General features: G+C 45.6%; 1 protein-coding gene across 2 annotated transcripts; it reads left to right on the plus strand.

The window, feature by feature from the left end:
• The first annotated feature begins 1,195 nt into the window (after positions 1 to 1,195).
• Mrps5 (mitochondrial ribosomal protein S5) lies at positions 1,196 to 17,625 on the plus strand. Of its 2 annotated transcripts, none has more exon segments than NM_001106505.1 (12): positions 1,196 to 1,436; positions 4,694 to 4,780; positions 5,784 to 5,921; positions 8,421 to 8,546; positions 9,806 to 10,039; positions 11,028 to 11,062; positions 12,370 to 12,460; positions 14,101 to 14,147; positions 14,916 to 14,973; positions 15,204 to 15,266; positions 15,659 to 15,795; positions 16,628 to 17,625. In NM_001106505.1, coding segments are annotated over 12 exon segments (1,299 nt in total). In that variant the 5' UTR covers positions 1,196 to 1,378; the 3' UTR covers positions 16,853 to 17,625.
• Positions 17,626 to 18,373: the final 748 nt, after the last annotated feature.

The raw sequence follows: 18,373 nt of genomic DNA on the forward strand, positions 1-18,373 counted from the left end.
TACCAAGGTCTCAGCTATGATGTCTAATTTTTGTTAACCCCTTTCCCTTCTGTCAGTCTCATGGATCCCTCGTGAGCCTCGGTCTGCACCTAAGGCAGTGGAAAAAGCAATTGTGAAAGGGTCCCTCTGTAATCTTGAAGGATGGCTGCATGCAGAATCCTTGACCCTGTTCTCCAAGTATTCAATGGAAGCTTGTAACAGAGCTCTCTGATACTTTGGTTGGACAAGGTCAGAAGAAACATACAATCACCTCTTCTCAGGAAAAGGATTCTTCCAGTCTGCTCCTGAGTTTATGATGGGTAAAATCCTGCACAAGGTTGCACTCCAGATATGTGGTGCTGAAACGGATGAGACAAGGCTTTGTGTGCTCTCAGAAACCTGGAACCCAGGTTCCAGGAGCTGCATGGCATGTACTTCAGACATGGTCACTACCCTAAGACAGATTTGGAGGATGTAGTTCACCAAATCTTGCCAAGTCTTCAACTGCCTATTTCATGGATATCCTCACTGAATCAACTAAAGGCTTTCCGGCCTGTGCTGAAAGACTTTCGAAGTAACCAAGGCACCCTCACAAGCAATTTTGAACTCCCTCAGAATCTGCAGGTGTTTCAAATCATGACTAAGATATTAGGTAGCAAATGCAGCTTGCCCAACTATTGCCCTCAGCAAAGTTTAAATGATAATCCGAAGAAGCTAATAAAGAAAACCTCCGTGCCACTTTCTAGTGCCGTGACAAAATACGATGACCAGGAAAACGTAGAAATAGTTTAATGGGGGTTTACCGTTTCAGAGGGTGAGTCCAGGGCCATCAAGTATGACTCATCTGAGTAAGCAGGGATAGTGTAAAGCCATGAGCAAGTGAGGTAAAAACCGTGGCCTAGGGCTGGAACATGCCTGTGTGTTAGCAACCTTTACCATGAATCACAAATGCTTCTGAAGTCAAAGGCAACATGTTTAATATACTCTAGGCCTTCACTGGAGTTAGATACGAACTTCCCAAACTTTGTTTCATTCATATCCGGGATCCTTCCCGCTGTTCCCAGGTCATGCCAGGTATTGGCTGGTTGGATCTGGTGGATTTGGCCACTACCAAAGAAAAAGAACCCAGAACTAGCCCCGCCCTCGCCCCGCCCCTGCCTAGGGTCCTAGCGCGAGGACCCCTGAGAAGCTGTTCAAGGCTGAGCCTGACTCAGTTCCCTCTGTGGTCCACATGGACAGTTTTTTCGACCTCCGTGTGCCCTGAATGGTGATCCTCGAGTCTCAGCTCACCTCTCTGAGCTGATGATGGACATCTGACGAGGCGCGGTTGTAGCCCGTCGCTGCAGGCGGTGAGGAAGGCGGTTCCAGAGACAGGCAGAGTCGCTGCTCCGGCTCCAACATGGCGGCGGCCGTACGCGCTGCGGGCTGTCTCCCCGCACTGTGTAGCGCGCCGGCAGGTGAGCCTTGGGACCGGGACTGAAAGCGTGCGCAGGCAGGGGTCATTTTCCCGGGTCTGTGAAGTCCAGGCTCTAGGAACGCGAGAAGTCGTCGGGCCTCTGATCCCGTTCTCCCATTCGGGTCGGGCCAGCTGTGTGACCTTGCGCGCCTTTTCTCCCTCTCTGGTCGCTGGGCTTGAGATTATAAGTAGACTGGGCAGTGTGCTTTCAGCCGGGGAAACCGCTCGGGTCCAGTCTGTGAGGAGGAGCGAATGTAGCAAGCATCGCCTGTGGTTCATAGGGTGATGTCAATCCCTGTTTCGAGTCAGAGTGCCTCCAGCGAAGCTCAAAACTAAAAGACTAACATAACAGACTTTAGCGCTGGACAGTGTGCTCAAAGGTCCAACTCCTGACAGTTTATTTTGTTGCAATATTTGACCTGAGATCGCTTGACAGAGTGACTTGAGCATTTGTTTGTTTTGCCTGCGTTGAAACCATCTCATTAAGGCCTCTGTTGATAGTGAGTTGTAACATTCACAAGCGCTTACCCGTGTGCCTGAAACAATCTTAAACTATTTATGATTTTATCCCTCCATACTTTCTTCACGGTGCCTTGATGATTCTGTTGTATTCTCATACCACTCCACCCCCACCTGCCTTTTCGTTTTTGAGACAAGGTCTCACTATGGTCTCAAGTTTTTAAGCCTCCTGTCTCAGCTCCTAAACACTGGAGTTACAGATGTTTACTATAAGACTCCTCCTCATTATTGTCTTAATGATGAGGGAATTACAGCACACAGAGATGAGAAACTTGCTCACAGGTTCATATTTAAAATTTTACACTCACAATGCCTTGCTTCAAGTTCCATCCCCGTCTCTCTTGAGCCCCTCTCCTGTGATCATCTGAAGTGTACATTTCAGTGTTTTGTTTCAGTGTTTTGTAGATGGTGCATCTGTCATCACAGTCAGTTTGAGAACATTTTCATTACTCCAAAAGAAAAAAACTACCTTTTAACTGTTGCCCCAACCCTATCTCTTACTAGCCCTCAACACTAGGCAACTACTGATCTATTTCCCATCTGTCCATAGCTTGCCTGTTCTGGGCATCTGGTCTCTGTGATTGGCATCTGCCAATAGCGCAGTGTTGTCAGGATTTGTCCATGCTGTGACATACCAGTCCCATGTTGCTTGTGAGCCAATAATACTCTTAGGTGCATACAGCACATTTTGTGAATCCATTCATCGGCGGATGAACATTTGGTGGATAGGACTGATGTTAAAGCATTTGTATGCTGTGCTTCTGTCTGTGCCCATATCTGTCCTTGTGTGTGTATTTCCTGAGTGGAATTGCTGGTTGAAGTGATAGTTCCAGTGAAGCTGTGGTGGTGGTAGTGAGTGTCGGAGGTGGGCTATGAGGCTTTATAGGCTGCCCTCCTTTTCTGGTCACCTGCCTCCTGGGTGTGGGCGTGGTTCTCTGCACTCCTGACATCCTTGCTTGCTGCCCTGACTTCTCCATGATGCCTTTATCTCTGTGAGACCTGAGCCCAAATAAACACTTTCTCCCCTAAGTGGCTTATGCCAGGATATTTTATCACAGAAACAAGAAGTAAAGTTTTGGTTGTTTGAGACATGTCTCAACAGCTTGCCCAGGCTGTTGAAATCACTCTCCAGTCCATGCTGTGTTTGAACTTTCCATCCTTCTGTCTTAGTCTCTCTAATAGTTGAGTCTGTGAACCAGTACCAACCGGCCTAACTTCATGTTCATCTTCAGTTGGGTTGACTTTTTATTATTGAATTGGATTCTTTGCATTCTAGATTCTATTCTAGAAATAGGTCTCTTGTCAGATATATAATTTGCAAGAAAAAAAGTATTTTTGGAGACAGACTCCCACTGTGTAGTCCTGGCTGTCTTGAAACTCACTATGTAGACAAGGTTGGTTTCGGATTCACAGAGATTACCCTGTCTCTGCTTCCAGACCAGGATAAAAGGCATGTGCACCATGAATAAACATTTTTTACCCCATTTTGCATGTTGACTTTTAAGACCTCCCTCCCCTACCAAGGTTCTCACTATGAATTAGTCTAGCCACAAACTCACAGTGATTCTCCTGCCTCAGCTTCTCAAATGCTGGGATGTACTATTATGCCTGACATTAATAGTGTCTTTGAAACACAAGTTTTTGTTTTTGAGCTTCTAGGGCCTAGTGCACGCCAGGTAAGTGCTGTGCCAGGTAAGTGCTGTACCGCCGATCCGTTTCCAGCATTGAACACGGTTTGAAATTTTGATTGTCTCATTCATCTCTTTTCCCCCTCCCCTTTGGGTGCTTTCAGTGTTATATCTAAGAAACCTTTGCCAAGTCCAAGGTTGTGATCATTTACCCCTGTTTTCTTTTAAGAGATCTATATTTTGGGGCTGGGGATTTAGCTCAGTGGTAGAGCGCTTGCCTAGGAAGCGCAAGGCCCTGGGTTCGGTCCCCAGCTCCGAAAAAAAGAACCAAAAAAAAAAAAAAAAAAAAAGAGATCTATATTTTTGCTGTTACTTTTGGCCTCTGGCTGATTTGGGTATTAGTTTTTATATATGATTTGAGGCAGAGCTACACTTCATTTCAGATGGATTTTACTGCCCCGCTGTCTTCATATATGAGTTTTCTGAGCACTGCTGTCAGAGTCTATTCTAGAACACCACACTAAGTGAGGGCTGGCGGGCACCAGAGGGAGCAGGAGTGGGGATCTTGGAGGCTTCACCTGAGCTGTTGTTGAAAGAGACCCCTGCCCCCGTCAACACACACCTTCTACTCACCTAAGATAGGGAACCTCCAGAGGACAGCATGAGGATTCTTCCGAAGTTTGCCTTAGTGTTGTTGGGGTTATTTGCACGAGTTATGTAGCTCAGAAGGACCAGCAAGGACGGCACGGGGTGCAGGTGACATCCAAGAGACTTCCACAAGGCTTGGAAGCTGCATGGGTTTGAGGGTGAAAAGGTGGAGATTAGGTGATGTGTCAGCTACTTGTAAGTGTCCGTGGAGCCGAGAGATGGCTTACTGGTTGCCTTAATCCTTCTGTTCTGTGGATGCTAATATCTTTTTTTTTTTTTTTTTTGGTTCTTTTTTTTTTGGAGCTGGGGACCGAACCCAGGGCCTTGCGCTTCCTAGGTAAGCGCTCTACCACTGAGCTAAATCCCCAGCCCCGGGTGCTAATATCTTATGGGAATTACCTGTTACAATGTTCCACCTTGTGTAGAAAAGTATCTTTAAACACTTTTTTCTCCCAATTTACAGGTCATTTCCTGTCTAGGCAGCTCTCTTTAAACACCTTTCCAGTAGCAGCCACTTCCTTTTTGGCAGCGAAGACAGCTTTCAGCCATGGTAAGGTTCTACTGCTTCTCTGTTCTATTAATGTTTATTTACTATGCAGTAGTTTTGTTCCAAGGTTCTAAGAGAGGGTGGCCATTTAGGGGTCCTGGAAGACAGTTATACATGTATCAGCTTTCCTCCCTAGAGGCAACTGTAGTTACACTCTCTTGTATGTGCTGCTGGGGTATGTAAGCTACACTGGCAGACACACCTGCTTTGTTTCTAAGCGTGAAACAGGATATCCTGCATACCCTGGGATTTTGCTCCACGTGGACATTTGCAGATCAGCACACATCCCCTGTTGCACACAGCAGAGGGCTCTGTTTTCCCACAGTAGGCTTTGAGCTTATGGCTACTGCAGAGAGGTGCCGCATCCATTGTGAGGAGGAGATACAGCTTCTGTAACCAGCATAGATATTTAGGTTGTTTTGCTTTGAAGCTGTCTCAGATTTTGATTTTTTTTTAAAATAGATTTCTCAGTGTTTATGTGTCGTGACTGGAGGTAGGGGTAGGTCTGTACCATGTGTGAAGGTGCCTAAGGGGAGCAGAAGCATAGGTTCCCTGGAGGAAGACTTGTAAGTGGTTGTGAGACATCTGAATGGGGTGCTGGGAACCCAACCTGGATTCTTTTCAAGAGCAGCGCATGCTCTTAACTGCTGAGCCATCCCTCCAAACCCCAAAAACACAATTCTTAAAAAGGCAAGATAGTGGTGATTTAATCATTTTTTAAAAAACTGTGTGTGTGTGTGTATATACACAATCTACCACGTATGAAGAAGCCAGAGGACAGTTCGTAGGAGTTGGCACTCTTACCTCATGTGTTCGTGAGGTCAAATTCAGGTTGTCCGGCTTGTTAGCCGGTGCCTTTAACTGCCCAAGCATCTCATCAGCTCTTAGTGACTTGTTTTTATTAGTATGATTAGTATATTAGTATGATTCGTGTGAAATGGTGCTAGCAGTGCTTCTCTACAGCCACGGGGCATCTAACACATAGCTTCATTCTGTCTGCCTGTAGGCTCTTTGTCACCAAGGGAAACAAGACACAACCACTGTCTGACCAGCTTGAGCCATGCACTGCAGACACAGTGCTGCATTTCCTCTCCCAGCAACTGGACGGGCCAGCAGTACAGACCCTACAGCTTCTTCACCAAATGTAAGTAGGGTGGTAAACTTTTCTTTTCTTGGAACCAGAAAACAGGTGTTTGTGCCTTTATTTTTCTTCTTAAATAGAAATTTTAATGACTAGTTTATAATATCCTATTAAACTAAAAGCATTCCTTGATATACCCCAAGAATTATCTACATGCCATCAACTGTACAATTGGTAACAAATTTGCTCTGAATGCTGGGGAGTGTAGCTCAGCAGTAAACATTTGTCTAGGAAATGTAAGGCCCTTCATTTGGGGCACCTGAGGTCTAAGTGATATTGGATCATGGCCCAAGACTCTGATGATCTAGAAGAAAAAAATATATATAGGTGCTCTTTTTTGTGGCACCTCCTAGGTGGTGACTGTGTCAAGGCGGAGCTGTCTGTCTCCTTTCCAGCCATCATCTCTCAGAAGCTCACCGAAGTGGATGATGAACACCACGCTTTGTACTTTCTCTGAGAGCAGATGGCCACAGAAGTAGCTGCTGATGCTCTGGGTGAAAGGTGGAAGGGTTTTGTGGTCTGAATTAGTGTTGGAAATGACAAGCAGTATTTTCCCGTGAATCGAGGACTTGACACTCAGCACAACTCACCAGTCAAGGGCATCCTTGTTACAGACCAAGGAGAACTGGAGCGATATAATAAATGTGTGTTCAAAGACATACTGTGGGTGCCAGGCTGGGTGGTTTCATCTCGGTCATCGTTTTAAAATGTAGAGAAGGATATCCCTTGACTGACAGACTCCTGCACCTCATGAGTTGGTGCTCAGAAGAGCTCACATGAAATGAAAGCTTTTCAGTCTTTAAAGAAGCCCCCAATATGTTGTCAGGAAGCGTTAAAAAAAGAAGGGAAGAAGCCCAGGACCAGGGCACCCAGGGTTCAGCATCTTGTCACTCCATGTGTCCTGCAACACAGACGCCAGCCTTTGCTCTGGAAAATCAGTGCAAAATGAGAAAAATGAGGAGGCTGTAGGACACGCTAAACTTTTGACTAAGAGAATGGAGGAAGCCAAAGAAAAATGCCCCAAACAGACTGTCAAGAGATATGGGCTATTTTCGCTGAGGGCTTCTACTTACCTGTTCAGTCAAAAATAAGTCTAATTTAAGAGTAACAAATTAATGGTCAGATTTTGGATCTCAAAATGAAAAAAGCCAAGCCAACCATTGGCTCCTTTCAGTTGTTTCTTAGCAGAGCAGACAGACTGATCAGGGAAAGGTAATTTTACGTAACACTATTTGTGGACACCATTCCTATTTGCAATGGTGTTGCTGGTCTGGAACTTGCCATTTAGGCTAGGCTGGCCAGCAAGCCCCAGGCTCCACCTTGTCTGCTCCATCTCCAGTGCTGGGATTGCTGCATGTGCTACCTACCATGCCTGGCTGTTTTTACATGGTTCTGGGATCAGATTTGTGTCTTTGTGCTTGCAAAGCAAGCGCTTTACCTACTAAGCCATCCTACCATCCCTGGCTTCAACTTTTTTATTAAATAAGCTGGTAAAGGAATAAAATAGTTAAAAAATAGTTGGTGAGTCAGAAAGATGAGCTTTAAATACCAATAAAATACAATAAGGATCAACATAAAAAAATCTAGGCATATACAAGTATTGATGTGAGATTCAGGATTGAAATAGATGTTGGGACTTTTGAAACTGACCAGTGGAAATATATCAGCAGTACTATAGTGTAGGTGTATTAAAGACAATGTGGAGTCAAGAAGAAACACACATGAAACGCTGGGATATCTGTGTTTTCATATCTGGTTTGAAAGAAACAGATGTTAAGATATTGGTAGAAGGGCAGAACAAACTGTCTGTAGAGGCATTAGTTCCTCTGTGTAGGAAAGTGTCCTAGTCAGTCTTCTCAGTTTGAAACAGCCTAGTACCATCTCAGGAAAACCTCAAGTCAGATTGGCTGTGGACAGTCTGTGGGGCTATTGTATTTGTTAATTGGTGTAGCAGGGCCTCACACACTGGGAAGCACCAGGGCTGGGTAGGTGGTCCTGGGCTGTGTAAGAAATCAGAGTAAGCCCAAGGCTGCCATCAGGCCAGCAAGCAGTGTTCCTCCATGGCATGTGCTTCAAGGTGACACTTACATTCTTGCCCGACCTCCTTCAGTGATGGACTATGAACTAGATCTGTGAGCTACACAAAGGTGATCTTCTCCTAAGTTCCTAATCCAGCCGCAGAGAAAGATACTTACTGATTACTCCAGCGGAGTAATTAATGTGGAGGAAGAGAACAGGGAAACACCCTAAGTCATAGCTGACCAAACAGAGGCTGGTAAAGACCTGGGCTCAAGTGTCGGCTGTCTTTTGTGAGGAGTAAAAGCATTGTCTCTTCTTGGGCTCTCCAAATGTAACTGTGTGGTACACAAAGAGTGACTTTGCTGCTTTTCTAATGTCACTGCAAGGGTATACATGAAGAACTTCTGGCTAGTTCATTCAACAGAGACTGTAGAATTGCTTTTAGAATGCAGAATTTAAGTCAGCAGACCTGTTTCGTTGCAGTGACTGCAGAAGAACTCTGGAAAGGTGCACTAGCAGAGACTGGAGCTGGAGCAAGGAAAGGCAGAGGCAAAAGGACAAAGAAGAAGAAGAAGAAGGATTTGAACAAAGGCCAGATTATTGGTGAAGGTAACTCACATTTAGAACATCTAATCCCATGTTTTTTATATCCCAGGCTGACCTTGAACTCATGATCCTCCTGCCTTAGTCTCCCTGAAAGTAGGATTACAGGTCTGTGCCAGAACACCTAGCTAATAAGCTGACCTTTGTTTTTTAGAATTAGAAAAGGACATGTATATCTTGCCAGTTAAAAAAAAAAAAAGCAAGAATTGCAGAGAAAGTTGGACCCCTTTTCAGTGCCCCTAAATGCCTTTCTAAAGATAACTTAATTATGCTGTATGCTGTGCAGAGGTGAGTTTTGACATACTCCAGAGTTACCTGGGAAGAGTCTCTGGTTGTCTAGGTCTAGTTGGCCTGTGGGCATGTTTGTGGGGTGCTGTCTTGCCTGTCAGTTGATGTGGGTAGACAGCCTAAAAGTAGGAGGCACTATTCTTTGGGTTTGGTTCCTGGACTGTATGAAAAAGGAGAAAGTACGCTGTGTCTGCTCTTTTTTTTTTTTTTTTTTTTTTTTTAAAGATTTATTTATTTATTATATATAAGTACACTGTAGCTGTCTTCAGATACACCAGAAGAGGGCATCAGATCTCTTTACAGATGGTTGTGAGCCACCATGTGGTTGCTGGGAATTGAACTCATGACCTCTGGAAGAGCAGTCGGATGCTCTTAACCGCTGAGCCATCTCTCCAGCCCGCTGTGTCTGCTCTTGACTGTGGCTGTGGCTCGATGCATCTTTGACGTCCTGCAGTGATGGACGGGAACTTGACTCTGAGTTAACGTAAATCTTCCTGTGAGTTGCTTTCATCAGAGTATTTTATCATAGTAGAAAAGGAAATAGGATATACCGTCTTAAAATCTGCTTGTTTTGGCCAATAGTAGGTCTTGGAAATCAGTCGACGCCCAACCTTCGACAGTGACTTTGTTCTGTGGATTCCACACAGTATTTCCTACATACCAGCTGTGCCTCGCCTGGACACTTAGAAAGCGCTATTTTGGCTTTCACAGTAACAGTTCAGTCGATATGCTTGTCCAGGCCCAAGTATGCCTTGTCCTGACAATGAGTCTTTCCTTAGGTAGCATGGATACAGGGATTGCATGGATACAGGGATTTATGCATACATTGACAAGTTTGATAGCACAGAGTGACATGCTGAGCAGTCATGTTACTTAAGCTCCACCAGCCTGGGTTATCTGTTCATATCTTGCTTGGCATTTTAATACTAGAAAAATGAATCTTCAATTTCTTATTTGTGAGTGTTTTGAATCTTCAGGGCGTTCTGGTTTCCTGTGGCCTGGTTTGAATGTTCCTCTTATAAAAAGTGGAGTTGTTCAGAACATTGGCCAGCGAAGCAAAGAAGAGCAGCAGAAGGTGGAGGCCGACATGGCTGAGCAGAGGGAAGAGTGGGACCGGAAGAGGAAGATAAAAGTTAAACGGGAGCGCGGCTGGAGTGGGAACACGTGGGGAGGTGTCAGTATTGGCCCCCCAGACCCGGGACCCAATGGAGGTACTGAGCTCCCGTCTTCTTTGCCAGTGACAGTACTAGGGTAGCTTTTGAAATAATTTTATTTACTTTCCTGTTTAAGGTTTTCTTTTTCCTGAAAAGGGTTTGAGCATCTTTGAATAAAACTACTTTATTGTCCAAACTATATGATAGAAAACACTGCCAAGAAGTGTGGATAGAAATTTTCTGTAACAAGAAGTTACACTCGTGCAGTTTGCCTTAACTAAACTCAATGGTTTATTATTTTCTTTTTAAGGAAAACAAAAGCCATGAAAGTAGAAGAGAGAGAGATGCTGGGAAGAAGGGTTTCAGGCGAGCATGAGGGGAGTGAGCGTGATTCTTATCCCAGACGTTACACACGTGTAAATTTTCAAAGGATAAAAATGTTTTAAAAAGTGAGAAAATGGAATATGGAGAGTGAGCTGGGAGGCCACAGGCAGGGTGTCAGCAGAGCTAGAGACATGAGTTTTGAGTGGCTAAGTGTGTAGTGCCTTGACTTCTGTCCTGCCATGCCCAATAGTCAGGGTGTGGCCAGAGAGCTGCACTGCAGTATCCAGGGAAGGGAGTGTGGGGAGACGCTTAGGGAGTCTGGAAAATGACAGGCTTCGGTGCCTTGACCCAGTGGCAGATGGGGGTGCAGATGGGGGTCAAAGCTCTGGAGCTGGCGCAGACTCAGAGTGATGAGGAACACTAAGGAGTGGGCAGAGGGTGACCCAGTCATGAATCCAGAGGTAGAACCATCTATTGAGGATGGGGGCTGGGGGTGGTGGTGCAGGATGTAGCCTGAGACGGGTAACAGAGGACCCGAGACTTACTAACATTAGAATCTGTGATGGGCTGCAGCTCCTTGGTAGAAGGCTTGCCTAACAAGTACAAGGCCCTGGTTCAATCTTCATTAATACCCCATCAAAGAAAAATATCTGTGATGGTGCCATGTTGAAATGTGTTAATACTACGGACTCATTTATCTATATGCTTTCTCTTTTTGTAGAAACCTATGAAGACTTTGATACCAGGATTCTTGAGGTAAGCACCCTGCCAAGCCCACAGGAGAGGCTGGGATGTAGGAAGTGGGTGAGGCTAGTGCAAGAAGACTGGGAAGAAAAGCCTTTGATGGTGGCAGTGTCTCAGATGCAGAGCTAATCTGGGTAAGAAGATAGCGAAACTCCATGCTATGTTAGTTAGCACAGGCTGTCCTGTTTCCCTTCAGGGGTCCATAGTGAGATCTCATGACAGGGTGACTGACGTCGTGGTTGTTTAAGAACAGATTTGGAGCTTATGTGTACATGTCTCCATCCTAAACTCAGGAAGGGTTAGCAGTTGATCACTGAGTTAGAAACTAGGTGTAGGCAACACTCAGACTGAGGGATAGAGGAGGTGAGCACATCACTGGTACAAAGCCGTTGTGAAGCTGGCTGATTGTCTAGCTTCGCTGGGAAATAAGCTGTGGGCCCTTTCCAGCCCTTGCAACTGAACCCTGCTCAAGTGAGCTTGCAGAGCGCATTGTTGTCTAGTGCTGCACACTTGCTGTTCAGAGGCCTGGGAAGCAGTCGCACAAGCTGTGCTGTGCTGAGCTGAGCATGCGTGTACCGTCCTGCCAGCCCTGCCCCTCGGCAACATTGCTGTTATCCAAGATGGAGTTTGAACACTGACTTCTATTATACGTCAGTAGTTTTTATGTGATTATCCACAAGAGTAGGTGCAACCTCCCTTCCCTTTAATTCCACTTCATAGTAAAGGAGCACCATGAGCCAGGGGTGTAGCTGCCCTGGGAGTGGTAAAGTGAACAGTTTCATAGTTCTTGGCCTTTAAAATGGGCCAGCTTAAACCAGACAAAACCGCGTGCGTGCGTGCGTGCGTGCGTGTGTATGTATGTATGTGTGTGTGTGTGTAGTTCATCATAAGCAGCACTACCATTTTTCCTGTTTCCCATTAAGCCTGATCCTTACCTGTCACCCCGTCCTATGCAGTTACTTTTATATGCTGTGTTTTACCATATGTAGATAGGTGGACATCTGTTGCTGGGCTGTCTCCTGCTCACTGATAAGCCATTCTATTTTTATCCAAAGTGTTTGCTTTCCTGTGGCATATTCATGAAAGTAGGCCACTTAGAGTTGCAAAGTTTCAAGTTCCTTTAAACATCTTAGTTGAATCTTCCACTAAGCCTGTGAAATAGAAAGAAAGTCTTACTTCCATTCTCTTCCTGAGGAGATGACTCTTGGGGCAGGTATGGGAGCCTTTGTTTGGAGAAAGTCTGTTGCTTGCCTCGCAGCACAAACTGGTCTCTTTCCAAATCTTCCTAAGGCAATATTGATGAGACATTCGTCTTTCAGGTAAGAAATGTTTTCAATATGACAGCAAAAGAGGGAAGAAAGAAGTCAGTCCGTGTCCTGGTTGCTGTTGGGAATGGAAACGGTGCTGCAGGTAAATGGATGGTGGTGGTTGGGCTTGACCTGGCCTTGCTGAAAAGAGAGTCCCATGTTGCTGGCCAGATCTTTCCTCCTGATTACATCTTTTAGTGGTTTGGGCTTACGGACCCAAATTTTCACTATGTAACAAAACCCAGCACACCTCGTTTGTTACTTTTGCTGCTGGTGCAGGAGTAGGGGAGACTTCTTCAGTAAGGTCACTACCCTTTCAGGTGCTGATAAGGATGTCAGGTCGCCTCCCATCATACCCCTGTCTGACACATCAAGTTTCAGTGATTGACAGCATTCTGTGAGCGCCATACCTTTTAGTTTTGATTTGCACATCTTTAACTAGGAAGTGTGGGCACAGTTTTGCTTGTTTATTGATCATGACATTTTCTTTTGAGCTTTGCCAGTTCCTGTATTTGGCCTAACTCTGTATTTATAGAGTTTTTCCTACCTGATTAGCATAAGCTTTTTATAAGTTAAAGACATCAGCTCACTGCCTTTCAGATGCTTTGACTTAGTTTTAGTTTCCCTCTTCACAGTGTTAAACCCAGGGATGTTGTAAGCTTTTACATAGCAAACCTGTCACTCTTGCATCACTTCCACCTGTGCTTTGGTTAGAGTCTCTGTTTGGAGATTGTAAATAAATCTGCTCATATTATTCTCTGCGATATGTTTTGTTTTATTTATCTGAAAATTAGAAAATGGAATTTCTCTGTCCGGGTCTCAGGTCTCTTGCGTTTCATGTCTTATGTAAAACCTACAGAGTCACAGTCACTGAACTTCACACTCAGTAGTTGGCAGTGACAGCAGATGCCAGGAGCTTTCCAAGAACCTACGCAAAACTTTACTTAAAATACTCTCGGGTTGAAGGACCACTGATCTCATCTCTGGCTAAATTACAACGTGATTCATCTTGACAGTCCCAGTGAGAGCATGTTGTCCGTCCGGAGCGCCTCACTGTAGTCTGTTTCCGGGGTGTGCAGGATCATTTGCCTAGTTTTAAAACTGGAGTGCAGGGACTGGCAGGATAGCTCAGGGGTTCAGGTCACTTGCTGCTCTTCCAGAGACTAGTGTTTAGCTCCTGGTGTCTGCATGGCACTCACAATCATTTGTAACTCTAGGTCTAGGGGATCTGACACCTCTTCTGACCTCCTTGGACTCCTGCATGCATGTAGTTCACAGACATGCACTCACACACATACACAGAAAATTAATGAATTAATAGCCCGGAGCCTTTAATCCCAGAACTCAAGGAGGCAGGGGCAGGCTGATCTCTGAGTTCAAGGCCAGCCTGAGCAGCAGAGTAAGTTCCAGGATAGCCTAGGGTTACACAGAGAAACCCTATTTCACAAAACCAAAATATATAAATAAATTAATAAGCTAAGCTCACTTCACTTCAGTAGAAATTTATTGAAGGCAATGCAGTGCCTCTAATGTTAAATTTTATGAACATATTCAAAAGTGAAATGTTCACAACAGACCAGTAAGGGCCTGTGGCTCTGTGCTTGCTGGTTGTGGGAACAGCTTTTCTGTGGGTGGTGGGAAGATGGAATGCCTGGGAACAGTGGGAGCCCAACTGGGACTGAGGTGGAGAGCCTGTCGTGTGCAGGGCTGTCTATCTCCATGTCTGTGTCTTTTCTTTGAAAGGTTTTGCCGTCGGGAAAGCCGCTGACCGGGCAGACGCTTTCAGAAAGGTGAGTGCTTTCTCTTTGTCTGAGAGAGGGTCCTGCTAGCACCTGAGCAGCTCCAGGCCCTCCTGCCTCTGACTCCAGAGTGGGAGTTCACGAGTGTGTGCTACCACATCCAGCTGCAAACACTTCCTTTTGCTTTTAGTAAAAGAGAATGAGCCTTGCCTACGACCTGGGAACCATAAGAAAATAATTTGTTCTAGAATGTTCTCACGGGGCTTGCTGTCGAAGGTGGTTTATCCCATAGGAAGCCGTTTCTCATGTGCCTGTCACAGGCCTGTGATTGCTGTCTGTGATGAGCCTCCGTGGAGGCTTGTGTTCCAGTGGGCTCTTAAGAGCCACTCAGGAAGTTCACCTCGTGGAGCTGTGAAACTTGCTTGTGTCTTTTGTTGTTTTAAATACTAAAATTTTCATATAGGTAGAATTGCTTGTAATAAAATATTTTATAAAAGATGTTTTTGAACTCCAGCAAGAAGCTCAACGTGGTGATATACCTCTTTAATCCCAGTACTTGAGAGGTTATGGCAGGAGGATTTTGAGTTTAAGAAAATATATAGTGAAACCCTGACTCAAAAACAAATTTTTTTGACGGTGAGGTCTCTCTAAATAGCCCTGGTTATCCTAGAACTTAGTATGTAGACCAGGCTGGCCTTGAATTTCCAGAGATCTGCCTGAATCCGCATCCTGAGTGCTAGGATTAAAAGTATGTACAACCATTTCCAGTTAGCCAACACAATAAAAAATATTTTCCTTCCCTCCTTTTTTCTTTTTTAGGCAAAGAACCGAGCGATTCATTATTTGCATTATATAGAACGATATGAAGGACACACAAGTGAGTGGGGGCACTTCTGAGGTCTGCAGGAGTGTATCCATTGCAGACCGTGTCACTAGGTGTTTTTGTGTTCTCCGATATGTATGTGAAAATAGACCTAACCTGGAGGCCACGTTGTCTGTCCTTGGCCTGTGTGCTGCCGGGCCAGTGCCAGGATGGGTGGCTTTGGGATGCTCAGAGGCCGTTGACGCCTCACACCTGAGCCTTCCTGTGTTTGCTTTTACCTCCAGTATTCCATGATATTTCACTAAGATTCAAAAGGACACATATCCGGATGAAGAAACAGCCCAGAGGTAAGCAGCCCTTGCTGTTTGTTGACTACACAGAGAATGGCAGCAGCCCAGGCCTCTGCCCCTTTTTGTCACCTTTCTTAATCTTTTGGAGGCATTCTGTCACCTGAGGTTCCCTCTGCTCTTGGTGGCACAGAGCTGGCCAATATAACCACTAAGCTCTGTCTCCAGATTCTCTCCCGCATTGAGCGCTATCTTCTGTGGGGTCTCTGTTGAAGCACTGAGCGTGCAGAAATGGCTCTTCGCCTCTGTGACCCTGCATCGCCTTTTTTTAGAGAGTTGGTTTAGACACATTTGTTCTCCAGTGTGGAGACCAGAGCCACATAGGAGACAGCGGATGGAGTGAGACCTTCTCCAGGAGGGTTGTTGGGTGTTTCATTTTGATCTTCTTGTAGGTTACGGCCTCCGCTGCCACAGGGCCATTATCACCATCTGCCGCCTCATCGGCATCAAGGACATGTATGCGAAGGTCAATGGGTCCGTGAACATGCTCAACCTCACCCGGGGCCTCTTCCATGGCCTCGCCCGCCAGGTAACCCGGCTGGAAAGGCACAGTGCTAGTTTATGTTCCAGGCTGTGCTGTTGTGGCCTCCTCAGAACCTCTCCAAGTGAGGCAGAGGGAGTCTAAGCCAGGCCCGGGCCTAGTTAGACAACCCAGGGCTCTCATCTGTTAGGAAATACATCCTTGCTTGTTAGTGGTCATAGTTCTACCTAGCTCAGTCAGTGTGAACCCTGCATGGGCAGCACAGACTGATGTGCTCCTCCCAAATGGAGGGGCCCTAGGTGCTTCGCCAAATCCAACAGATAGGATTAAACTAGCGAGCGGGCTTCCTCTTTTCATTTGGCATTTTCATATGATAGACCAAGCATGTTTTATGATAGAACAAGGTGATTACTGACCTTCTAAATGTTGAAGTTTAAACTTGAGGAAGTCCATGAGGCATTTGTTTAAAAGTTGCTTGAGTGGCGCAGTCACTCTGGTGTAGCCATAGAAGCAGAGGGTGCTGTGTCCTCCCAGAGATGGGCCCTGAGTTGCTCTCCAGGGGCCTGGTTCAGGGTCCTTCCACCCTCACAGAGGGGTGGTTTGTAACTGTGAGGCTGGCTGGTAGCCCAGAGACTTTGGCAGGTGCGCCTTCTTCCATATTCGTTTGGTGTCTTGATATTAGGCTGAGGTAAATCTGTGTGGACTCACCCTCCCCGTCTGGCCACACACATTTCCCAAATCAAGTAAAATAATTACTTTACTTTCCCAAGCTGCTAAGGGCTCTTGATGCTGCCTTCCTTCCAGTTGACAAAAGCCCTGATCCTTTACGTTTCAGGAGGCCTTCACAAATCTAGTCTTTTCTCTGCTTGCTGTCTTCCAGGAAACCCACCAGCATCTGGCTGATAAGAAGGGTCTCCACGTGGTGGAATTCCGGGAGGAATGTGGGCCTCTGCCTATTGTGGTTGCCTCCCCTCATGGGGCCTTGAGTAAGGAGCCTGAGCCCGAACCTGAGGTCCCTGATACCAAACTGGACTGGCAAGACGTAAAGGCCATGCAGGGAATGAAGCGCTCTGTGTGGTTTAACTTAAAGAGGTCGGCCACCTGAACATCCAGCCTGCCCCGCCTGTGCCGGCTGCTGACAGCACCTGAAGACTCCACCCCTCGCCTGGATGTGCTGTCTTTTTTATTTTAAAAAAGTCTAACCTTTGTTTTCAAATAAATAATTATAGACTTGGTTTACTGAGCGCATGGCATATTGCGGTGTGACAGGAAAGTTGCATGCAAATAGCAGGAGCGATTCCTTATTTAAACTAGTAAGGATGAGTGAACTGGAACAGCTGTTGCCGTGACAACTAAAGCTTTACAACTAAAGTAGTAAAGTGTTTACTACTGAGTCATCCAAAAATGAATGCTTTCAACTACATTTTACAGAGAAGTGGGGTAGCCTGACCCACTGAGCCACTCACCTCCAGGCAGACGCCAGCAGTGTGCCGTTTCTGTTCTATAACTTCTGTACCAGGCTGTGGTCTCACCCCTGGCTCTGTTTACTGGTCTCTGGGTGATGGTGATTCCGGTGTGTCTGAAGTTGTCTCCCTGTCACCTTCACTCACAAGCCCCTGAAAGCTAATGGTGTCGTGTCCTCATTGCTTATTGGGTATTGATGCGGCCCATTCAGATCCTTTGCCCACTTAGAAAACTGGGCTATTTGTGCTTTATTATCAGCTATAATTGTTCTTTGTTGTGCATTTAGACACAGCTCTATCATACAGTTGGGTTCTGGGATTTTTGTTTGTTGTTTTGTTTTTTGTCTTCTCTGACAGACTTGCCTTACTTACCTTTAATTGGCATTTTTAGGTCATCAGCATATAAAGTGGCTGTTTGCAGTGGTCAATATCTGCCAGTATCAGTTAACTTCCTTGTCTTTTGTAGTTGTTCTAGAGTTTGCTCTGTCTGTTTACAACAGACCCAGGTCTCTCTCCCCTGGGCAGCACCATCCTGCTTTGTAGCCAGTGTAGTCAGGTACCTTACAGTGCTGGAGGCTTGGGTTCCTGTCCTTTCCCTCATGCTCTGCTGCCGTTCATTCATAAACATGAGCAACGCTCGTGGGGTCACCATTTCTATTACGGTTTTGAACAAATATCTGTTAAATCTAATAAGAAAGTTAAAGGGTTTTGTTTTTGTTTTTACTTTTCCTTCTCATCCTTTTTTTTTAACGGAAGTCTGTGTTTCTGACCCCCATCTCCTCATTTTCTTGTATCTTAGTTTACACGGCAGGTTCATTGTTTGCCTGAGTCTTTGCTTAGTTCTAGGTCCGTGAGACTTCTCTTTGAATATTTTCTCTCACACTTTCTGAGAGGTTGGGTGCACTGCTTATTTCTGCCCCTCTCTAGGTAGCATATCTCTGTCGCCTTGCAAGACTTCTTTCCCCTTTTCTGTGCTCCTTAGCAGACAGACTGTGAGGTGCCGAGTGTGGGTCTAAGGCTCAGCCTCCCCTCCTCTTTCCTGCTTTGTAAGGTTCTCTGGATGCAGCCTCCAACTAGAAGTCCTTGTGTTCAGTCTAGCAATAAACCCATCAAAGATGCTCCTCGCTTTGATTGCGGCTTTCTGGCTGTTTTGTCTTTGTTTG

This window comes from Rattus norvegicus, chromosome 3 (assembly GCF_021556685.1).
Source record: "Rattus norvegicus strain SHRSP/BbbUtx chromosome 3, alternate assembly SHRSP_T2T, whole genome shotgun sequence".
NCBI classification, from domain to species: Eukaryota; Metazoa; Chordata; class Mammalia; order Rodentia; family Muridae; genus Rattus; species Rattus norvegicus.